The 25,061-nt window shown below is 43.1% G+C and overlaps 2 protein-coding genes across 6 annotated transcripts in view; one reads left to right on the forward strand and one right to left on the reverse strand.

Annotated features, from left to right (window-relative positions):
• LOC132405975 (phospholipid-transporting ATPase IC-like) overlaps positions 1–3,527 on the reverse strand; it is a 175,376-nt gene extending 171,849 nt beyond the window's left edge. For 2 of the 3 annotated variants that reach the window (XM_059991060.1, XM_059991061.1), the window contains exons 1-2: positions 3,369–3,527; positions 360–447 (exon numbers count right to left, since the gene is read on the reverse strand). The gene's annotated coding sequence lies outside the window, so the exon portion shown is untranslated. Of the gene's footprint in view, positions 1–359; positions 448–3,275 lie in introns of all 3 variants that reach the window. The other variant, XM_059991059.1, reaches the window with a different exon arrangement.
• Positions 3,528–3,639: 112 nt separating this feature from the next.
• The window catches only part of cactin, a 37,656-nt gene continuing 16,234 nt past the window's right edge, over positions 3,640–25,061 (forward strand). For 2 of the 3 annotated variants that reach the window (XM_059991065.1, XM_059991067.1), the window contains exons 1-5: positions 3,641–4,572; positions 7,113–7,208; positions 11,987–12,132; positions 15,393–15,555; positions 24,211–24,325. In XM_059991065.1, the coding sequence (XP_059847048.1) occupies positions 3,685–4,572; positions 7,113–7,208; positions 11,987–12,132; positions 15,393–15,555; positions 24,211–24,325 (1,408 nt within the window). In that variant the 5' untranslated portion in view covers positions 3,641–3,684. Of the gene's footprint in view, positions 4,573–7,112; positions 7,209–11,986; positions 12,133–15,392; positions 15,556–24,210; positions 24,326–25,061 lie in introns of all 3 variants that reach the window. The other variant, XM_059991066.1, reaches the window with a different exon arrangement.

Consider the following 25,061-nt stretch of genomic DNA (forward strand, 5'->3'; position numbering starts at 1 on the left):
AAAAACCTTAAGACACAGGAGCATAATTATACCATTTGGCCCATTGAGTCTGTTTTGATATTTTATCATGGCTGATTTATTTTCCCTTTCAATCTCATATTACTGCTTTGACACCCTTACTAATCAAGAACCTATCTACCTCCACTTAAACTATACCCAATGTTTTGACCTCTGCAGCCATTTGTGGCAATGAATTCCTCCACAGATTCACCACCCCCTGGCTGAAGAAACTCCTTCTCATCGCTATTCTAAAGGAACATCCTTCTGTTTCCACTAGTCCTAGACTCTCCCGTGATTGGAAATGTCCTCTTCATGTCCACTCTATCCAGGCCTTTTGAAGAGTGCAGAAAGAATATTACCTGATGATCCAGATGCCGAACCAATTTGGATTTCTGAATGGTGACTAGGAGATTGTCATAATTTACTGTAGTAATAACTGCCATTTTCCTAAGTGATAAAACAGTGAGAATATCCAAATTACACTGCTGAATTCCAAGCTCAAAGTAAATTTATTCGCAAAGTAGATAAATGTCATCATATACAATCCTGAGATCTGCTTTTGTGGGCACACACAGTAAGTCCAAGCGTAGCCCCCTCACTGGGCTCAGATGTGAGCTTGGCTTGCTAGCTGGCTCTGCTAACAGCCACATGACTAAGTGGTGAGGAGGCCACCTTTCATAAACAATATACATCTAGGGTCGGTATGATTTGGGGTTCAGCCAAACAGGAAAGTCGGGTTGTTCCAATTAATGGAACCCTGCATTTGAGTGAATGCTGTGTAAAGACTGGCCATACACAATTATTGGTTGGCAAGAAATAACAGATCATACACCGCATATAATTACAAAGAACGCATATTTACTAACTTCAATGTGCTCAATGATAGGTTGGGCTTTACCTGTGATGACTGGGCCAAATCCACTACTTCTGTAGGCTTTTCTGTTGAAGGGAATTGGTGTTTTCATAGCAGGCCATGATGTAACCAGCCAATATACCCTCCACCACACATCTATAAAAGTTTGTCAAAGTTTTAGATGTCATACCGAATCTTAGCAAACGTCTAAGGAAGTAGAGATGCTACCGTGCTTTCCTCATAACTGCAATTACGTGCTGGGCCCAGGACGGGACCTCTGAAATGATAACACTGAGGAATTTGAAGTTGCTGACCCTCCCCACTTCTGATTCCCTGATGAGGACAGGCTCATACACCTCTGGTTTCCTTCTCCTGAAATCTACAATCAGTTCCTTGGTTTTATTGATATTGAGTGAGAGGTTGTTGTTGTTACACCACTCAGTCAAGTTTTCAATCTTCCTCCTGTATGCTGATTCATCACCACCCGAAACAGTGGTGCTGTTTTGGTGCTGTACATAGTGTTGGAGCTGTACTTAGCCACACAGCATAGGTGTAAAGTGAATAGAGCAGGGGGCTAAGTACACATCCCAGCAGTGCTCCTGTGCTGATGGAGACTGTGAAGGAGATGTTTTTGCCAATCCGGAATGACTGGGGTATATTGTATTCGTAAGAATATCGAACATTACAGCATAGTACAAGTCCTTCAGCCTACAATGTTGTGATGACCTGTTAGTCTGCAGTAAGATCAAGCTAACCTTTCCCTCCTACATTGACCTCCATTTTTCTATCATCCAAATGAAACAAGGTTCCTCCGGACCAAGGTGCACCCACAAAACATATATCACACACAGCACATAAAACAAAATATTACCTAAATAAGTTAATAAAACTTAATTCTGAACCTGTGTACGCGCAGCATAGGTAAACAGTAAACAGCTCATTGTCCTGGGAACGAAACTTCAGTGGTGGCAAGGCATTCATTAATCTCACAGGCTGAGGGAAGAAGCTGTTACCCAGTAGGGCAGTTCTAGTCCTGATGCTCTTGTACCCTCTTCCTGATGGTGAGATAGTGGGATGGGTGTTAGGGATCCTCAACATTGATTTGGGACCTTTGACTGCAACATGATCCTGGTAAATGTCACAAATAATGGAGATGGAGCCCTGGAGATCCTCTTGGTGGTTTTTACTATCTTCTGTAGGATCTTGCAGTCTGATGACTTGCAGCTTCCAAACAGGACCTTCCGTTTTATAAGCCCGTAAGACTATAAGATGTAGGAACAGAATTCGGCTGTTTGCTCCATCATTTCACCATGGCTGATACATTTCTCCCTCAGCCTCAGTCTCCTGCCTTCTCCCCGTAACCCTCGATGTCCTGACTAACAAAGAATTTATCAACCTCTGACTTAAATATTCCCAATGACTTGGCCTCCACAGCCCCCTGTAGCTACAAATTCCACAGATTCACCACTCTCTGGCTAAAGAAATTCCTCCTCATCTCCAATCTAAATGGACATCCCTCTATTCTGAGGCTAAGTCCCCTGGCCCCAGTCTCCTGCACCGTAGGAAACATCCTCTCCACATCCAGTCTATCAAGTCGGTTTAATGGATGCCTGTGACAAATAATCCATTAATAACACAGGGATGATCTGCATGATAATGCATTGCCCATTGCAACTGTCTGGAACTATGAGTGTCTGGTCCATTTAGGAGTTCTGGTTTCCAGATGTGCATCTGGACGTTGAGAACACATGCAAGGTCATATCCTCCAAGCAACATATGACTTTAAACCCATTTGTAGGAATTGAAAGACACACAAGGCTACTCATGTGTACATCTGCAGCAAACAATCTGCTGGAGAAACTCAGCAGGTCAAGCAACATCTTGTGTGTGAAGGAGGGAGAAATTGTTGATGCTTGAGATTGAAACCCTGCATCAGATTTGGAGTCAAACGTTGACAGTTCTTTAATTAATTCAGCTAAGCACTGTGAGCCAAAACACACAAAATGCTGGGTAGGCAGCATCTACAGTGAGGAATAAACAGTCGACATCTTGGGCTGAGGCTCTTCATCGGCAATGGAAAGCAAGCAGCGGGGGGGGGGGGGCGTTGAAGCCAAATAAGGTGGGAGAGGGGAAGATAGGGAGGAGATAAAGAGCTGAATAAGGAATCTGATAGGAGAGGACCATGGGAGAAAGGGAAGGAGGAGTGAAAACAGAGGAAGGTGATGGGCAAGTGAGAAGGGGTATGAGGGAAAACAGAATGGGAATTGGAGAAAGTGTAAAGGGGATGGGAGGAAATCATAGATAGTTATAGAAATCAATGTTCCTGCCGTCAGGTTGGAGGCTACCCAGACGTAATATGAGATGCTACGCCCCCAAACTGAATGTGGCCTCATTATGAAAGTAGAGAAAGCCGCGGACTGACATGTCCGAATGGAGATGTCACGTCGAATTAAATTGTGGCCTCCAGGTAATCGGTAAGATGGAGCGAAAGTGCCCGATGTACGGGAGGCCTCACCGGCAGTAAAACAAAACGCTGGAGGAACTCAGCAAGAAGTACTTTTTCTGGCGACCGTCACCCAGGAAGGTCCCTTTTCCAACTGTCTTCTACAATGCCTGCTCCACATTCGGATTTTTTTGTTGTTGTATTCGTGTTTGAAGTTCCCTTATTTTTTTTTGTTTGCTGTAAAGAGAGCGGTTTGAAGTACACGCATTTGCCGGCGGCTTGCCGGGATAACTGGCGATATGATCAGGCAAGAGGTAGGGTTAGGGGTGAACAGACGTGCGCCGGGTTGTGTGGGAGGTCCCATTGTTGTGGCGTTTGTCGGTCGGTGATGGGGTCGGGGGTGGATGGAGATCGGACTCACCGGGACCGGGACCGGGGAAAGAGGGAGCGATCCCGCGACAGGGAGAGGGAGCGTTCCCGCGACAGGGAGAGGGAGCGATCCCGCGACAGGGAGAGGGAGCGTTCCCGCGACAGGGAGAGGGAGCGATCCCGCGACAGGGAGAGGGAGCGATCCCGCGACAGGGAGAGGGAGCGTTCCCGCGACAGGGAGAGGGAGCGTTCCCGCGACAGGGAGAGGGAGCGATCCCGCGACAGGGAGAGTGAGCGTTCCCGCGACAGGGAGAGGGAGCGTTCCCGCGACAGGGAGAGGGAGCGATCCCGCGACAGGGAGAGGGAGCGTTCCCGCGACAGGGAGAGGGAGCGTTCCCGCGACAGGGAGAGGGAGCGACCCCGCGACAGGGAGAGGGAGCGTTCCCGCGACAGGGATCGGAAAGGGGCCCAGCATCGGAGGGAGAGGAGCAGGAGCGACAGCCGCAGCCCGGGCCGAAGGCGATCGAGATGCGAGCGCGGGTCCAGGCCGAGCAGATCCTGCCGCCGGCGCTCGTCCTCCGGCTCCCACTCTCCACACTCCGACTGCTCGGCCTCTTCCACTTCATCCTCCTCTTCCTCCAACCATTCGGGCATTTCGAGCCATACCAGCCGCTTGCTGAGCCTCCAGGAGAAGCTGAAGGAGAAGGCGGAGAAGAAGCGGCAGCGAGAACTGGCCAAGGCCATGGAGACCCCCGAGGAGAAGCGAGCCCGCCGGCTAGCCAGAAAGGAGGCCAAAGAGAGAAAGAAGAGGGAGAAGATGGGCTGGAGCGAGGAGTACATGGGTTACACGAACGCTGACAATCCCTTTGGAGATAACAACCTGCTTGGGACCTTCATCTGGCAAAAGGTTAAATATTGTCAAATAATTTTTGTTGAACGTTTATAAAATTGGTGGTTTGTGGTGAATGAGGAATGTTGTCTAAAGTTACAAGATAGTCATCCCTTTCTCCCGTGCAACTCACTCAAATTGCTGGAGGCCAGGCAGCGTCTATGGAAAAGAGTAAACAGTCAACGTTTCAGACCGAGACCTTTCATCAACCTTTCTCCCATGGTTCATTCTCCACTCTTATTGGATTCCTTCTCCAGCCCTTTGCCTTTTCCATTTATCATCTGCCAGCTTCTTACTTCATTCCCCCTTCCATCACCCCCCAGGCTTCACCATTGCCTCCTTCCCCCACCCTTCCTGATGAAGGGTCTCATCGCGAAACGTTGACTGTTTATAGATGCCGCCTGAATTCTCCCAACATTTTGTGTGTGTTGCTCTGGACTTCAGCCTCTGTAGAATTTCTTGCGTTTACACACAGGATATGAGTAACTAGGAAAGTGGACAAATAAACTCTTCCCGGGCTTCCAGTGAGGTATAGGTGTCAATTATAACCAACGTTTTGATTACAAACTTCATCATCTTCATCCCTGCTGGAAGCCTGAGAAGAGTTTATTCATCATATACATTGGAAAAGCCCGAGATCTGTTCATATGCTAAGTGCCAGCTAAGTTAAACCAGTGCAGGACTTGGACAGTGAGCAAGTGTCCTAGGAGTTTGGTAGAACAGGGAGACAGTACAGCATTCCCTGAAAGTGGCTGTGCAGATGAACGGTATAGAAAAAGCAGTTTGGAATGTTTACCTACATCACATGGATTCACTGGGCAAAAAAGTTAAGGCGTCATGTTGCTCTTGTGTACGACATTTGTTAGTCTGCATTTGGAGAATTATGTACAGTTTTAGTCACCACACTCTTGGAAGGAAATGATTAAGCCAGAGCAGAGGAAAGGGTAGAGGAGTGTAAAACGGGGCGGCATAGTCGCGTAATGCTGTTACAGCGCCAGTGGCCCAGTTCAGTTTCTGTAAGAAGTTTGTACATTCTCCTCCTGGGTATCCTCACGGAGCTCCAATTTCCTCCCACTTTCCAAAGATGTACAAGGTAGTAGGTCAATTGGTCAACCCAGGCTCATTTAGTTAGAAGGGCCTGTTGTTGTGCTGTATCTGGAACTAAATAAATCAAATAGATCGGTTTGAGGTGATCAGGGAAAGATTTAAAAGGCATTCTGTCATAGAACACTACAGCACAGAAACAGTCCCTTTAGCCTATCTAATCTGTGTTGAACTATTAATCTGCCTAGTCCCGTTGACCTACACCCGGACCATAGCCCTCCATACCCCTCCCATTCTATCTGTCCAAACCTCTTAAATGCTGAAATCAAATCTGCATCCACCACTTCCGCTGGTAGCTCAGTCCACACTCAGCACCCTCTGAGTGAAGAAGCTCCTCTTATTTTCTCCTCAAACATTTCACCCTTAACCCATAAGGTCTAGTTCTAGTCTCACCCAACCTCAGTGTAAAATGCCTTCTTGCATTTGCCCTATCTATACCCCTTATAACTTTGTATACTTCTGTCAGATCTCCCCTCATTCTCCTATGGTCCTGGAAATAAAGTCCTAATGTATTGAATTTTTACCTAGAATTGAGGGAATTGGAACTTAACAGCATTTATTTTTGTCTTGCACTGTACTGCTGCCACAAAACAACAAAATTTATTGAGGGACAAGTTTTTCCTGCATACCTGGTGATGGGAATATGGAAAGAGCTGCTGGAAGAAGGTGGACAATATTTTCTTAAAATATTTGGATCGATGCATATATAGCAGAAATTTAGGGTGATGTGGGTGGACGGGATTAGCCTGGAAAAGTGTATTGGATAGGGTTTGCCCAAAAGGTCTGATTGGCTTCGTGGCTCCTCAGAAACTCTGGTTCTGACCTGGGCTATTTTTTTCACTTCTGGTTGCCATGATATCAGAAGGAAATGAAGGCATTAGGGAATGTCGAGGGAAAAAAAAGGTTTCTAAAAAAAGTTTCCCGGATCAGAGACCAAAGTTCCGAGGATCGATTACAGAGTCTGCAGTTGCTGTTGGAGAGGAGAAAGCTATGTGGTAATCCAGTGGCATTTAATAGCTAGTGGCAGCTTATCCCCATTACCTCCCCCGGCTAAGGTAACCTTGAGGAACCAAATACTAGCCTACTAGCCCTTATTAACCCATGCATCTTTGGATTGTGGGAGGGAACTGGAGGAAACCTGCAAAGTCATAGTAAGAACATACAAACTCCTTACAGAGTGGCAGGAATTGAACCCAGATCACTGGCACTACAAGACATTATGTTTGCCACTATGCTGCAGTCCCACCCACACGTAATCATGGCACAGGAGAGAAGCAGTTCGCATAGCAATATTACAGTGTCAGTGAGCTGTATGGGGTTTGTATGTTTCCTCTGGGAGCCCTGGTTTCCTCCCACATTCTAAATCCATACGGATTAGTAAGTTAATTGGTTACATGGGTGTTCAGTGTAATGGTATAACATCTTTATTAACTGTTTTTTTCCGTGCATTATAGGCACTGGAGAAAAAAGGCATCAGTCATCTCACTGAAAAAGATTTGAAGGACAGAAACAAGAGGATTCAAGAGGACAATCGTTTGGAACTGCAGAAGGTATGGGCTAATATCTTAGTTTTTCACAAACCTTTCACTCTGCTGTCCTCAATGTTCCTAAAGTTTCTGAAAATCTGATTTTGGCACATTTCCACGAATTCATTTCAAACTGACTGGGTCAATTGGAACTCAGGAGGAGAAGTCGAAATTCTTTCTTGTTTGAAGTGTCTTTGGTATTGGAAAAACAAATCGGTGTATAGTTTCTTGTGTTTTCGAGACAAAGTTTTGCTCAATGGCAATCTGTTGGCAGTGATTTCTTCACTTTCTGGAGAATGACTTGCTTTTTATTAAGTACTATAAGGTAATAGCTACAAAGTTTAATTTCATTTATTTGGAGATACAGTGTTCGTCGTACATTTAAATAAGTGTTAATTCTATTAGCTCAACATCTTATTTATTTTTAAGGAAATATTTAGAAGTTATGCTGTGGATGATGACTGATACTTATTTTTGAATCAGATTTAATATCGCTGGCATAGCAATGCTGCAGTCAATTGGATGAGTATCTTTGCTTCCACTCCACTTTGGAGCAGAAATTGTGGTTTAGTGATTCTAACCCAACCACTTTCAAGATTACAAATTTCAGTCAAAACTTGTGGAATGATTGGATTTTTATGGACCTGCCATTGACAGCTGCTTATAGATGGAATTTGCAAAAAGGAATGTGTGGATAGCTCAAATACACCCAAATATTTCTGTTATTTAAATATAACGGGTGGCTGGATATTGGGGATATCCAGACAAATCCTCAATTTTTCCGAATCAGAATAAGGTTTAATATCACTGGTATATGCCATGAATCCAACGTTTGGAAGTTTTAAGCGCCATTCCAGATCGAAAAGCTCAGGGTGTCGGGGCCCGGGGTGAGGATGGGCCAGTTCAGTTTGCTGCACTCGGCTGAGGGTCTGTAGACAGGACTGTCTTCGTGAACTTTAGTTCAGAACACTAATTGCTTGTTTGCATGATTTGTTTATTATTTCTCTCTACATTGGGTGTTTGATGGGTTTTTTTTTCCAATGTTTTTTCTGGGGTTTCTTTGTTTTGTAGCTGCCTGTTAGGAGACGAATCTCAAGTTTGTATAATGAGACATACTTTGATAATTAAAACTCTCAAATTTGTTGTTTTGTGTCAGCAGTGTATTGTAATACTTAATCAAAAAGTTACAAATTACAATAAAAATATGTTTAAAAATAAACAAGTGCAAAAAGAAAGCAAAATACTATAAAAAAAAGTAGTTCATGGGTTCAATGTTCATTCGCAAATCGGATGACGGGGGAAGAAGCTGTTCCTGAATTGTTGAGTGCATTCAGGTTCCTGTCACTACATTCTGGATAATATTTTCCTCCAGGTTTAAAGTGTTTTTTATATAACAGGTTTCCTCTGAAATTATTTCAGTAGCCATAAGCTTAATAAACACAGAGGTTCTACAGATACTAGAAATCCAGAGCAACGCACACAAAACACTGCAGGAACTCAGTAGGCCAGGCAGCATCTATGGAGAGGGTTAAACAGTTGATGTTTTGGGCCAAGACCCTTCATCAAATGCTATCTGTGTGTGCCCTACAAACTCAATTCTACATATATCTATTTATTTTCAAACAGCTGTAAGTTATGGTAAATTTACTACTTGAGCTTTGAACAAATTAAAATATATATATATAATTTTAAATTAACCACATTAGCTGAGTTTTTTAGCCTGTCAGTTTATTCCCGTCATGCTTTAAGACAGAATTTTCCCATGAACTTTAACCCCCTCCATTGAGTTTTATGAGGCCAATGAGAGAGAATTGGGAGCAATGCAATCTAGCCATCCTGTCTGTCACTACCATTTCCCTTCTGATTACAGCCAGCTCCAGTTTCATTTATTACTGGCCTGAAGTGAGGTGGATAGTATTAATAACTTCAATGTGTGTCTGAGAAACAGGACTGAAGAAACTAGTAACAACACACACAAAATGCTGGTGGAACACAGCAGGCCAGGCCTGGTGTTCCACCAGCATTTTGTGTGTGTTGTTGTTTGAATTTCCAGCATCTGCAGATTTCCTCGTGTTTGCTGAAGAAACTAGTAATGTGGTTTAAAGGATATCAAACAGCTGTTGTCAAATGGAAGAGCCTGAGCTACAACATTAGATTAAGTGTTGATCCATGTTAATCAAACGAACAGATTGGCTTTATGTACATTGAAACAGAGTGAAATGCATTGTTTGTGTCAGCGACCAACACAGTCCAAGGATTGTGCTGGGGCAGCCCCCAAGTGTCGCTACACTTCTGGTGCCAACATAGCATGCCCACAACTCAGCTACCTCTACGCCTTCGGAATGTAAGAGGAACCGCAGCACCTGGAGGAAACCCATACGGTAACAAGCTTCTTCCATACAGCCGGGGAAATTGAAACCCGATCGTTGGTGTTGTAAAGTGATTGCACTACTGTGCATATGTGCTTTGTGTTGTTGCTTTTCAGGTGTGGAGACAATATTCAGCGGCAGTAATGTAGCAAGACTCAGATCTGCTGTTTCCTGTTTGTCACAGTAGGCATTGTAATACACAGATTCTGTAACTTGTGGTTTCTCAACTGTAGTAGTTGTCCCAGTTAAACCCTCTGGACAAAGTGTCTGATTTGGTGGCTTCATTGCAAACTAAGGTGATTCTGACCTCATCCAAATAAGAATATTGTGTGACCATGTGGGTTTCCTCTGGGTGCTCTGGTTTCTTCCCACAGTCAAAGACATACTGGTTGGTAGTCTAATTGGCCATTGTAAATTGTTCTGTGATTTTCTAGGGTTAAATTGGGGAGTTGCTGCATGGCGCAGCTTGAAGGGCCGGAAGGGTCTGTTCCGCGATGTATCTCTAAATAAATAAATAAATAGATACTACTTAATAATTTTTTTTTAAAAAGGTGCCATGGTAGTGTAGCAGTTAGTGTGACGTTGTTGCAACTTGGGGTGTGGGGGTTTGGAGTTCAATCCTGGTGTCCTCGATAAAGAGTCTTTACGTCCATCCCGTGGAATATGTTTGTTTCGTTCGGGTGCTCTGGTTTATTGCACAGTACAAAGACCTTCCAATTAATTGGCCATTTTAAATTGTCCTGCATTAAGCTAAGGTTAAACAGGTGGGTTGCTGGGCAGAGTGGCTCAAGTTAACAGATTTCACGTCTTGTGTCAGTGATAATAAACCGGATTCTGATTCTGACTTCCAAGAAATTAGAAAGAGAAGGAAAGTAATTATGTGTAATCTTCATTATTTTAAGACTATAAGATGTAGGGGCAGAATTAGGCCTTTTGGCCCATCGCTCACTGTAATTAGGCTAGGGTGAAATAGGTGGGTTGCTGGGTGAGGCTCATTAGGCTGGAAAGGCCTGTTCCATGCTGTAACTCTAATTAAATAAATAGCAAAAGTAGAGGATAATTTTATAAAACTCAGTTGTGGTTTCTGCTTATTGTAATTAAAGTCATAATTAACTTTTAAATTCTTTGACAACCTATTTTTTATCAATGTTCCTTTTATTTGATCCTAAGTATGACAAAAGCTGAGACTGACTTACACTTGATACATTATGGGAACATTTCTCAATTTTGTTCATAACCTAGTCACCATAAAAAAGCCACAGTTTTACATGGTTGGTCAGGGTGTCGGGATACTGACGTACTGTGGGCGGATCTGAAGTACGTTTTTGTAAGTGGATGAGGAGAAATTAAGTTATTGATCAGCGTTCTGTTTCTGGATACAAACTCAACACCGACACAGATTAGGTTTTTGAAATGAGTTTTATCAGTGAACATTTTATAGAATTTAATCTTGTTGACAAAATAACGATTATATGTATTGTTTATTTTTTAATAAAGACCATTATTCATTTTAATAAATTAGTATCAGTTTTGTGCAAGCAGTTCCAGTGGAAGGTAACGTTGAGGGGAAGTGCAAGGGGTTAGACTGACGCACGAACAGTATTTAAACTTGCTCAGTTGAATCCAAAATGACTTAAGTATTTTAATGAAAAATCAAGCAATATCCTTTAATTGAAAATTAGACATAGAACATCGCAACCTGGTACAGGCCCTTTAGCCCACAATATTGTGCAAAAATTTAACCTGCTCTAAGATCAGTCTACCCCTCCCCTTCCTATATAGCCCTCTATTTCTCTATCATCGATGTTCTTATCTACAGTTTCTCAGATTTCCCTGAATATCTGCCTCTACCACCTCCCTGGCAGTACCTTCCATGTACCATTTTCTGTGAACCTCTGATATTCCCCCTATATATTTTTTTCCAATCCCCTGAATGTTAGGCCCCCTCGTATTAGTTTTATTAATCGCACGTCGACTGAAAAATTGCAACATACAGTGAACTCACTCTGAAAATGTGCTGGCGGCTGCCCAGAAGTATTAGCGGAAGAGACCCTTCCAGCCCTTTGAGCCGCAAAGCCCAGCTATCCCCCAATTTAAACCGAACCTAATCACAGGACAATTTACAATGACCAATTAACCAACCAACCAGTACATTTTTGGACTGTGGGATGAAACTGGAGCACCCGGAGGAAACCCATGCAAACATACAAACTCCTTCCAGGCAGCGCGGGAATTGAACTTGGTTTGTCTGTACTGTAAAGCATTGCTCTAACCACAACACTACCGTGTCAGCCCACACTTACAGCGCCAACACAGCACACCTATGAAAATTGGAATCTATAAATACACAAGGCCAAACGATTAAACTGAGCTCTTGCTTAATTGTTTGCCTTTATTGTTCACTTTACTTGGAGCTCTCATTTTGCTCTCCAGGTGAAGCAGCTTCGTCTGGAACGGGAGCGGGAGAAAAGTCTGCGGGAACAGGAGTTGGAGATGTTGCAGCGGGAAAAAGAAGCAGAACACTTCAAGACCTGGGCAGAGCAAGAAGATTATTTCCACTTACAGCAAGCCAAACTGAGGTAAACTGAAATAGAGAAGCTAAGCTTCCAAATGATTTAAAACATAGCCACTCCTCTGCTTGATATTTGGTAATAGTACTGTTCTGCAATCTTAAACACTTAGTGGCCATTCTAGTACTTAATTCTCCTGTACTTAATAAAGTGGCTACTGAGTGTGTGTTCGTGGTCTTCTGCTGCTGTAGCCCATCCACTTCAAGGTTCGATGTATTGTGCGTTCAGAGATGCTCTTCTGCACACCGCTATTGTGTGATTATCTGAGTTACAGTCACCTTCCTGTCAGCTTGAACTAGTCTAACCATTCTCCTCTGGCCTCTCATTAACAAGGTGATTTCGCCTACAGAACAGCTGCTCGCTGGGTGTAATTTATCCAGTTCTTTTGCATCATTGGCTGTAAACTCTAGAGGCTGTTGTGCATGAAAATTTAATAAGATCAACAGTTTCTGAGTCTGGCCCCAACAATCATTCCACTGTCAAAGTCACTTAGATCCCATTTCTTCCCCATTCTGATGTTCGATCTGAAAACCAGGTGAAGCTCTTGACCATATCTGTGTGGTCAAAGTTGTTGAATCACCATGCAGCCAGATTTTCAATCTTCCTCCTGTATTCTGATTCGACACCATCTTTGATTTGATCCACGACATTGGTGTCATGAGCAAACTTGAATGTGGCATTGGAGCTGTGCTTAGCCATTAAGTATTAAGTGAGTAGGGCAGGGGGCCAGGCACACAACCTTGTGGAGCACCTGTGCTGATGGAGATTGTGGGGGGATTGTGTTTTTGCCAATCCGAACTGACTGGGGTTTGTAAGTGAGGAAATCCAGGATCCAATTGCACAAGGAGGTACTGAGGCCAAGGTCTTGGAGCTTATTAATTAAATTTAAGAGATGATGATACTGTGTGCTGAGGTGTAGTTGATAAAGATCATCCTGTTGGATGCATTTAGCTAACCAGATATTCCAGGATCGAGTGAAGAGCCAATGAGATGGCATATGCTGTGGACCTGTTTCTCTGGTAGGCAAATTGAAGCGAATCAAGTCTCTTCTCAGGCCAGAGCCGATGTGTTTCATCACCAGCTTCTTAAAGCACTTCATCACTGTGGATGTAAGTGCAACTGGGCGATAGTCATTGAGACAGATCACCATGTTCTTCTTGTGTACCGGTATAATTGAAGCCTGCTTGAAGCAGGTGGGTCCACAAATGGCTGAAGCGAGAGGTTAAAGATCTCAGTGAACACATCAGCCAGTTGATCACACTGGTCTTTAGTACATGGCCAGGTACCCTGGTCAGGTAAGGTTGCTCTCTGTGGATTCATCCTCCTGAAGGCAGCCCGCACGTCAACTTCAGAGACTGAGATCATAGGGTCATTTTGGAGATGGTTCATCTGATGGTCAAAGCGAGATAGAAGGCATTGAGCTCATATGGAAGCAAAGCCCTGCTGTCTCCCATGTCGCTTGATTCAGCTTTATAAGGGGTGATAGTATTCAAGCCCTGCCACAATAATTGAGCATCCTTTAGTGATTCAAGTTTGATCCGGAATTGTCACTTAACTTGTAAGGTGGCTTTCCAGAGATCATATCTGCAACTCTTGTAGTTTTCTTAGTCACACTCTTAGTCTGATTAAGAATCTGATATTTTCTGATTTCTGCCAAAACATATGTTCACTGACCTGGCTCCATGGCCGTGGACTCACTTCCAGCATCTCTGCGGTTCATGTTCTGTGTGTTATTTGCTTTTTTTTTGTTTGCAAGATTTATTCATTTTTTTCTCACATTGTGTGCTTGACGATCTTTGTTGTGTGCTGTTGTTAATTCAGTTCTGTTTCTTTGTTTTGTGATGGCTGCAAGAAGACAAATCTCAAGTCTCTATCTGATGTACATAAATAATAAATGTATGTTCAACAAAAGGAATATAAAGGATATTAAGCACTGTTTGAACGCAAGATTTGTTTTATTTTCTCCTATTAAAGGAGTTGAATATTTAACTGGATTTGAACTTTTATTTTGTGTATAATAGAAATATTATTTTGGTTTGGTTGTCAGGAGCCCAAAAGGGTTCATTTTGCGACAGGGAGCTAGAAGTTTGTTTGCAAGTTTGCTGCTGTATCGTATTTTGTTGTCTTATTATTATAAGCCTCAGGATCCACCCCATCTGGTTCAGGAACAGGTATTACCCCTCAGCCATCAGTCTCTTTAACCAGGTGGGATAACTTCACTCACCCCATCATTGAACTGTTTCCCACAAACTATGGACTCACTTTCAAGGACTCTTTATCTCATGTTCTTGATACTTATTGGTTATTTACTCTGTGTGTGTGTGTATTTTTTTTAATATATATATATATATATATAAATATAAATATACACACACACACACACACACACACACACACACACACACACACACACACACACACACACACACACACACACACGGCTAGGGTGCCTAAGACTTTTACACAGTACTCGATTTGCCAACGTGGAGCTGACAGCGAATTTGTAAATCTGGTGGGAGCAAAGGATATTGGGAATGGCGATAGTGGAGTGGCGTGGGAGGGGTGTGGGGCAGGTGGCAGAGAAGGAGTGCTGAGGTTGAAGGTGGTGTGGGTGCAGACACACCCAGCCCTGAAACACCAGGCAAGGTCATTTGATTCCAAACAATTAGTTTATTCATCATTATAGATTGTCTCTCTGCTGCTTTGCGCTCGCTCCCCTCTCCCTTCCCCTTTTCCCAACTATGATTCCCCTCTCCCTGCCCCCTTCCCACTCTCAGTCCACAACAGACCCATATCAGAATCAGGTTTATCATCCTTCACATCTGTCATGAATTTTTTTTGTATGGCAGCAGTACAATGCAATACATAAAATTACTACTGTACACTATTGTGCAAAAGACTTAGACACCCTTGCAATGTATTGTGTCTAAGACTTTTGCACAGTACTGTATTTATTTTTTTTTCTTTTCGTACTTGCACAGTTTGGTGTCTGTTGCACACTCGTCTCGCCATCCTGGTTTATGTGGTCTTTCACTGATTGTATTGTGTTTATTGTATTTACTGTGAATCCCTACAAGGAAGTTAATCTGAGGTTTGTATATGGTCACATATATGTACTTTGATAATGAATTTATTTTGATCTTTAAACTATCTTTCAGCTATAATCTCGTCTTCCCATCACACGTGGGGTGGAAAGTGTTTGAGATTGAGCATGCATTATGTTGATATTCAACGAGAAAATGACTTTCCATGTATTCCTTTTGTTTTAGATCAAAGATCCGTATTATGGGAGGCCGAGCAAAGCCGATAGACCTTCTGGCTAAATACATCAGTGCAGAAGATGATGATCTAGCTGTAGAAATGCATGAACCATACACATTCCTAAATGGGCTGACTGCCTCGGACTTGGAAGACCTCCTTGAGGATATCAGAGTATGTCACTCAGTTAATACACTGTATTTTTTATTTATCTTAGTAATGTTTTAACACCTGTCCATATTAGCTCAGTTGTACTAAATTACTGAAGGACCACTGCCATCTTCCTGGGTATCTGTGGGGGTGAGTAATGAATACTGATTTTACAAATGGCGTTCTTGTCCTCAAAGTCATGTTTTTTGTCATGTGTACTTGAGTCAGGGTGACAAAGGCAAGTACGATGTTAGCAGATGACTAGATTATATAAGCAAGTGTGTAATGCTGAGGTTTTATAATGCATTTACCGAGCCACATTTGGGGTATTGTGAGTATATTTGGACCCCATACCTAAGAAAAGATGTGCTGGCATTGGAGCGGGTCCAGAGGAAGTCACGGGAATGAAAGGGTTAAAGTTTGATGGCTCTGGCCCTGTATTCGCTGGAACTCAGAAGAACGAGGGGGGGGGGATTTCACTGAAATCTATTGAACAGTGAATGGCTGAGATAGTGCGGACATGGAAGGGTTATTTCCTCTAGTGAGAGAGTCTAGGACCAGAGGGCACAGCCTCAAAATAGAAGGACATTCTTTTAGAACAGAGATTAGGAGGAATTTCTTTAGCCAGGGAGTGGTGAATCTGTGGAATTAATTGCCATAGATGGCTGTGGAGGCCGTCATTGGGTGTATTTAAAGCAGAGGTTGATAGGCTCTAGATTAGTCAGGGCGTGAAAGGTTTTGGAGAGAAAGCAGGAGAATGTGGTAATTAATCAGCCATGGGTGAATGGTGTAATTCTGCTCTTGTATCTAATTGTTACTTCACATTTTAACACATTTGTGTGAGCAGCAAAGCCAATAAAATAATTTGAACAACTGGTTCACAATTTGGCACATACTGTAGTAATAGGTTCTTTTAATTATAACAATACCTTAGCGTCTGCTGTAATTTCATGATCTTTTTGTTTTACAATTACTCAAATTATGCCAGATGCTCTAGAAAATATTAACAAAAGGAGCAAAAAGTTTTTGAATCATTTAACTTGAATTAACCTTGTTCAAATGAAATAGATTCTAATTATCTTAGTGTTTCTATCCCACCAGCAATCTAGAAATTAGAAGTTAACTTAGAATTCTAAGTTTGCTATGTCCTGATGAAGGGTCTCAGCCCAAAACGTTGACTGTTATTCCCATTCATGGACGCTGCCTGACCTGCTGAGTGCTTCCAGCATTTTGTGTGTGTTACTCTGGATTTCCAGCATCTGCAGAGTCTCTCTCTTGTGTGTGTGATAAATAACATTAGTTGTGTTGTTAAAACCTTAAGACTTTATGAATACTAGCACCAACAAGAATTCAGTGAAAATATTTAATTCTTCCACATTTACCAGCTTCTAGTGTCAAGATTTGACAAGAGTAACTTGTTTCTTATAAATTTAAAATGTTTTATTTGTGACTAAATGATCCTCGATTTTTTTAAGAGAAAGGAAACATAGTTATGCGTTAGAACCACCAGGAGTCAGTGTTGTGCTAAATTGGGAATTCCACAAGAGTTCATGTTAATAGTTTGGAGTACCATACACACTAGGGGAAAATAGGAGGAAATGTTTAGGAATGTAAAACTGAGATTCATTTGGAAATGTTTGGAAGAAATGGAGAAAAATAAAGGACTTGGAATTCATGGAGGGAGAAAGAAAATGAAAAATATTTTAAATATAACACTAGTTGTAGAGTAGGTTCAACCTTGCCCACATTGTGTGTAATTTATTCCAAAAATGAAACAGGCAAAATTGCTCTTACCAGAAATGAAAGCCCAAAAATCTTTGGAATGGGGAAAAAGAATGGATCCTCAAAGCTGACAGAAGAGAAAAGAGAGCAGAATTGGGTGAAAGGCTGGAAAATTGCTGCAGGAAGGAAGTTATTGGACAGAAGGGGTTTAAAAATATTGGATAATATGAAGAAAGGTGCTGAATGGGTTAATATCAAAGTTAACTGGTTACTTTGTCCATTGGGAATGAATCCAGCGTTAACGAAGAGCAAGTAGTGCGGGGCAAACAGAATTTCATAACACGGCCTTTCATTTGCCCTTAAAATGGGGCGATACAGTAGTGTAGCGGTTAGCGAGATGAATTTACAGCTCGGGCTCTCGGAGTTTGGAGTTCAATACAGGTGTCCTCTGTAAAATAAAAGTTTGTATATCCTTCCCTCTGTGTGTGTGTGTGTGTGTGTGTGTGTGTGTGTGTGTGTGTGTGTGTGTGTGTGTGTGTGTGTGTGTGTGCGCGTTTCTTTCAGTTTCCTTCCACAGTCCAAAGACATATGGATTAGTAGGTTAATAGGTCATTGTAAATTATCCTGTGATTTGACTAGGGTTAAATAGGTGGGTCACTGGGTGCTGCAGCTCGGTGGGCTGGATGGGCCGGATGTGCCTGTTCTGTGCTCTATCTCCAAATAAGAATTAAAATGAAATGCACAAATTCTGTTCACTACTTTCTTTGTGGAAACTTGTAAGTTATGGTTAATATTCACTGCTGAACTGAAATCATACATGAGATTTACCAGGGCCTTTCTTAAGGCATCCTGATCATACTGTAAGCTGAAGATGCAAGTTCTCCAGAGGAGTACTCATTAGGCTTGATCTCCTCGAGGTGCAGTTTTACTGCTCATGATTATCTACTGAGTTGCAGAGCTGTTTAAATCGGGAAGTCTCTCAATCCACCCCAGCTTCAAGCTTGGAGGAAGAGTGAGGGGAGGAAGACTGGTTTGGTGGTTCCTGTTGGAAGTTGCTGAAGATTTTCAAAGTAGATTCAATTGCCTCCCTTTTGAGACTCCCCATCAAATTAATTTTAGTTGATGTTGTTTAGTTATTGTTAGTCCCCTGGATCTGAGTTATTGATGTCTTTTGAACTGATAATATTGGCGCCACAGTAGGGTAACGATTAGCGTAAGACTGAAACAGTTCGGGACATTCCAGAGGTCAGTTCCAGTAAGGAATGCATATGTTCTCCTTGTGAATGGCGTGTGTTTCCTCTGGGTGCTCTGGTTTATTTTCCCCCAGTCTAAAGATGTACTGGATGGTAGGTTAATTGGTCATTGTAAATTATTGTAATGTGGAAGCAGGTTCAGGGGTTTGATGAATGAGACAGAAGACACTGATTACGAATAAGCATGTTAGTTATTTATTTACAAACAGTAAAAGATTTGACCAAACATTTAAGTTCCCTCAAGTTAGGCAAACAACAAAACTAAAGACCATAAGACAGTAAGACATAGGAGCCGAATTAGGCCATCTGGCCCATTGACTCTGCTCTGCCATTCAATCATGGCTGATCCTTTTTTTTATTCCTCCTCTTCAACCGTAGTTCCCAGCCTTCTCCCCATAACCTTTGATGCCATGTCCAATCAAGAACCTATCAATCTCTGCCTTAAATAGACCCAACAACCTGTACCTCCACAGCTGTACATGGCTACAAATTCCACCATCCTTTGGCTAAAGAAATTTCTCCACATCTCTATCCTGAGGCTGTACCCTCTTGTCCTAGACTCTCCCACCATGGGAAACATCCTTTCCACATCTACTCTGTCTTAGGCCTTTCAACATTCGAAAGGTTTTGATGAGCTCTCCCCTCATCCTTCTGCATTCCAGCAAGTACAGACCCAGAGCCATCAACATTTCCTCATATGATAACCCTTTCATTCCTGGAATCATCCTTGTGAATCTCCTCTGGACCCTCTCCAATGCCAGTACATCTTTTCTAAGAGGCATCAGCTCTGTGAAATGTTAAGGTTTCCTTTTTGTTTTCTTTCCTTCCTTACTGTACCATTTAAATGGGTGTGGTGTGCTTTTTGTGCTGAGTGTTGGAGAACTGGGAGACCTAGAATCTCCTGGGGAACTACGTATGTGTGAAGTGGATCCGGCTGTAGCTTCTTGAAGACTATGTTAGGGATCTGGAGCGGCAACTGGATGACCTTTGGCTTGTACGGGAGAGTGAGGCTATAATTGATCAGAGTTACGGAGAAGTAGTCACCCCGAAGTTGTAGGAGGTGAGCAGCTGGGTGACCGTCAGGGGAAATAGAAATAGGCAGTTAGAGCAGAGCACCCCATGGCCATTCCCCTCAAAAACAAGTACACTGCTTTGGATACAGTTGACCTTCCTTATCCACGAGTTCCGTATCCGTGAATTCAACCAACTGCGAATCGAGAAATCCCGGAAGTGCTCTTCCAGCACTTCTTGTTCGAGCATGTACAGACTTTTTTTTTCTAGTCATTATTCCCTAAACAATGCAGTATAACAGCTGTTTTACATAGCATTTACATTGTATTAGCTATTATAAGTAATCTAGAGATGATTTAAAGTATACGGGAGGATGTGTGTGGGTTATCGTGGATGAGGATCGAAAAAAATCGAAAGTTCTCTTACTAAGTAAGTCAGAACAGGTACATCTGGTATTATTTAGCATCAGTTAGTCAAACTTTTATCTTAGTATATCGATTATATTTTACCTTTCTATGCATATAAAACACTTAAGAACATATGTTTCAGCGCCGGGTTCAGGAACGGAAGTTCCCGAGTTCGATTCAGTGACAGATCGCTCCCTAGCGCGCTCTCGATCCGTGCCTGGTTAATGTGGAGGATCAAAAACCCAAAACCCAATAATTAAACCACTGCGTTGCTTAGTAATAATTATAGCTTACATTGGGGCAGGGCCTTTCTCACTTTATCCTTTAAATTTATTCTGATCGTTGACCGATGTAGCCTAACGCTTTTACAATGACCGATGCCGTTTCACCTCTTTCTGATCACTTTATTATTTCCACTTTATTTTCAATTGTAATCGGGATTATTTTCGTGAACAGAAACACTGCGGATTCAGAGCTCCGCCGCCGGGTCCTAATGTCCACCACACTGAGACAGGTTAAATAAGGTCTGGGATCCGCTGGGTCCTAAGGTCCACCGCATCGAGACAGGTTGAATAAGGGACTCGAGCATCCGTGTTTTTTGGTATCCACGAGGGGTCCCGGAGCCAATCCCTCGTGGATAGGGAGGGCTGACTGTATTTTTGTGGGGGGTGACCACCCAGGAGAATGCCATAGTGACCTGGTTACAGGCACTGAGCGTGGGCCTGTGGTGCTGAAGGGAAAGAGAGAGATGAAGGGAGTGGTAGTGACAGGGGACTCCCTAGTCAGGGGAACAGGCAGGAGATTCTGTGGACGTGAACGGGACACCCAGATGGTATGTTGCCTCCCAGGTGCCAGCGTCAGGGCTGCCTCAGATCGCATCCACAGCATTTTGGAGAGGGAGGGGGAGCAGCCAGATGTCTTGGTACATATCGGTACCAATGACGTATGAAGGAAAAGCAAAGAGGTCCTGAAAAGAGAATTTAGAGAGCTAGACAGAAAGCTGAGAAGCAGGACTTCCCGGGTAGTAATTTCTGGATTGTTGCCTCTATCACGCGCCAGTGAGGGCAGAAACAGGATGATCTGGCAGATTAATGTGCGGCTGAGAAGCTGGTGCAGGGGTCTGAGCTTCAGGTTCTTGGATCATTGGGATCTCTTCTGGGGGAGGTATGACCTGTGCAAAAATGACAGGATGCACCTGAACCCGAGGGGGACCAATATTCTCGTGGGCAGGTTTGTTAAAGCTGTTGGGGAGGGTTTAAACTAATTTGGTAGGGGGGTGGGAACCAGAGTGATGGGACTCAGGATAGGACAGATAGTGAAAAAGTAAAGATAGCATGCAGTTAGACTGTCAGGAGGAGCAGGCAGGTGGTAATTCAATATTCAACAAACAGATACTTAACTAAGAGTCCAAGCGGGCCTTCTAAGTCTGGAGCATACTTTCTCAATGGTTATTCAGCACTAGCTCCTGGAGACAAACGAAAAGAGGCTAAGACAGACAGACAGACATACTTTATTGATCCCGAGGGAAACTGGGTTTCATTACAGCCGCACCAACTAAGAATAGTGAAGAAATATAGCAATATAAAACCGTAAATAATTAAATAATAAAGTTGCTCATGCCAAGTGGAAATAAGCCCAGGACCAGCCTATTGGCTCAGGGTGTCTGACACTCCGAGGGAGGAGTTGTAAAGTTTGATGGCCACAGGCAGGAATGACTTCCTATGACACTCAGTGTTACATCTCGGTGGAATGAGTCTCTGGCTGAATATACTCCTGTGCCTAACCAGTGCATTATGGAGTGGATGGGAGTCATTGTCCAAAATGGCATGCAACTTGGACAGCATCCTCTTTTCAGACACCACCATCAGAGAGTCCAGTTCCACCCCCACAACATCATTGGCCTTACGAATGAGTTTGTTGATTCTGTTGGTGTCCGCTACCCTCAGCCTGCTGCCCCAGCACACCACAGCAAACATGATAGCACTGGCCACCACAGACTCGTAGAACATCCTCAGCATCGTCCGGCAGATGTTAAAGGACCTCAGTCTCCTCAGGAAATAGAGACGGCTCTGACCCTTCTTGTAGACAGCCTCAGTGTTCTTTGACCAGTCCAGTTTATTGTCCATTCGTATCCCTAGGTATTTGTAATCCTCCACCATGTCCACACTGACCCCTTGGATGGAAACGGGGTGACCGGTGCCTTAGCCCTCCTCAGGTCCACCACCAGCTCCTTAGTCTTTTTCACATTAAGCTGCAGATGATTCTGCTCACACCATGTGACAAAGTTTCCCACCGTAGCCCTGTACACATCCTAATCTCCCTTGCTGATGCATCCAACTATGGCAGAGTCATCAGAAAACTTCTGAAGATGGCAAGACTCTGTGTTGTAGTTGAGGTCCGAGGTGTAGATGGCGAAGAGAAAGGGAGACAGGACAAACCCCTGTGGAGCCCCAGTGCTGCTGACCACTCTGTCTGACACAAAGCTTCCCACATAGCGTGGCACACAAGGCAACCAATAGGAAAGAGCTGCTGCAGGCCAATCGATGGACCGACATGATGGAAACAGCTTTTGACCAACAAGTAAACTAACCCCACGTAACAATTATCCTGTGATTAGGATAGTGTTAAATAGCTGGGTTGCTGGACATTGTGGCTCATTGTGCTGGAAGGGCCTGTTCTGTAAAATCAGTACTTCAGAGAAGTTTGGGAAATAGGTGGTGGAAATGCATTTGTATTCTAAGGTTTGCTAATATAAATAGTGCTAATGTCCTTTCGTGGTTTTGTTACCCTGGAACTACTAATTAGAATATCATTGTGTAAGAATGTTTTGAGCAATTTGTACCTGCAAGTCTCAAAGGGGGAAAATATCTTAAGTAATTTTACTTAAAAACTGCTTAACTTTAAAAAGACTTCAGTAAGTAGTAGTTAAGTTGTTCAACATTTAGAAGTTTGGATAGGTACCTGAATGAGAGGGCTGTGGTGGGCTATGGTCCAGTTGCAGGTTGATGGGACTAAGGAATTTAAATGGTTCAGTGTGGACTAGATTGGCTGAAGAGCCTGTTTCTGTGCAGTAGTTTTCTATGACTCTCGTTAAAAGCACAATAGATTCTGCAGATGCTGGAAATTCAGAGCAGCACACACAAAATGCTAGAGGAACTCAGCAGGTCAAGCAACATCTACGGAGAGGAATGAAGAGTTGACATTTAGAGCCGAAGTTGTTTACTCCTCTGTAGATGCTGCCTGACTTGCTGAGTTCTCCAGCTTTTTGTGTTAAGTTTTGGGCCGAGGTTGTTTACTCCTCATGTAGATCTGCCTGAGTTTCTCCAGCTTTTTGTACCTAATTTTGTTTAGCTGCATACATGTGTACAGACAATAACTGCAATAAGCATAACTGCCCAGTGCCAAACATCTTAATTCCAATTCCCATTCCTATTCCGCATGTCAGTCCATGTCCTCTTGTGCCAAGATGAGGCCACCCTCAGGGTGGAGGAGCAACATCTTCTATTCCTTCTAGGTAACCTCCAACTTGATGGCATGAACATCGATTTCTCCTGGTTAAAAAAAAAATGTTTTCCCTCTCCCTCCCCTAATCCTCTATTCCCCACTCTGGCCTCTTGCCTCTACTCACCTACCTATCACCTCCTCCTGTCCCCTCCTCCTACCCTTTCTCCTATGGACCACTCTCCTCTCCTATCAGATTCCTTCCCTTTACTGCCTTCGCTTATCACCTTCTGGCTATACTACCTCCCCTCCCTTCACCTTTTATTCTGCTGTCTTTTCCCTTTCCAGTCCTGAAGAACAGTTTCAGCCCAAAATGTCAAAACATATTCAATTTTATAGGTACTATCTGACCTGCTTAGTTTCTGCAGCATTTCGAGGATAACATGGTAGTGCAGTGGTTAACACAACACTTTATAGTAACAGCAACATGGGTTCAATTCTCTTCACTGCCTGTAAGGAGTTTGTACATTCTCCCCATGACTGCGTGGGTTTCCACCAGGTGCTCTGGTTTCCTCCCACAGTCCAAAGATGTATTGGTTGGTAGATTAATTGGTCATTGTAATTTGTCCCGTGATCAGGCTGGGGTTAAATCTGGGATTGCTAAGAGGCATGGTTTAAATTGCTCGCTGTATCTCAATAAAAAAATTTTTAAAGAATTTCTAGCTTGTTTAAACTTGGAACTTCAAAATGTTATGATCTAGAAATGCAAATATTAGCGTTTGTGTATGCTCACATCAGGAATAATTTGAAGATTCCTGTGAATCACTGACTGTTTTTTACATAAGGTTTACATGGAGCTGGAGCAAGGCAAGAACGCTGACTTCTGGAGAGATATGACGACTATTACTGAGGATGAAATCAGTAATCTGAAAAAACTGGAAGCTTCAGGAAAAGGTCCAGGTAATGGAAAACTACTCAACCTTTCAGAGGATTGGGACAAACCTGACTGAGGCGCACCTTACAGTACAACCCAGATCTCTCTATAAGGACTACACCTAAAATAGTATTGATTCAAGTAGTATTGATTACCCAAGATGATATTGCTACTGAAGATGATAACCTTCTAAGCCATACACCTTTGGAATGTGGGAGGAAACCGGAGCAAACCCATGCAGTCGTGGGGAGAACCTACAAGTTCTTTCCAGACAGTAGCAGAATTGAACCCTGCTCACTGGTGCTGTAATGGCACTGTGCTAGCCATTACAGCATTATTGTCTGAGAAAATCTTATGGCGGTGCTTTGGAAGGATAGATTAGAGAGCTCCTCTAGGGAGGCTATTTGGATGGAATTGAGGAATGGGAAAGGTGTAGTAACACTGATAGGAGTGTATTATAGGCCACCTAATGGGGAGCATGAGTTGGAAGAGCACATGTGTAAGGAGATAGCAGATATTTGTAGTAAACACAAAGTGGTGATTGTGGGAGATTTTAATTTTCCACACGTAGATTGGGAAGCTCATTCTGTAAAAGGGCTGGATGGTTTAGAGTTTGTGAAATGTGTGCAGGATAGTTTTTTGCAACAATACATAGAAGTACCGACTAGAGATGGGGCAGTGTTGGATCTCCTGTTAGGGAATGCGAAAGGTCAGCTGACAGATGTATGTGTTGGGGAGCACTTCGGGTCCAGTGATCACAAT

The sequence above is a fragment of the Hypanus sabinus genome, chromosome 16 (genome assembly GCF_030144855.1).
Source record: "Hypanus sabinus isolate sHypSab1 chromosome 16, sHypSab1.hap1, whole genome shotgun sequence".
Classification (NCBI taxonomy): domain Eukaryota; kingdom Metazoa; phylum Chordata; class Chondrichthyes; order Myliobatiformes; family Dasyatidae; genus Hypanus; species Hypanus sabinus.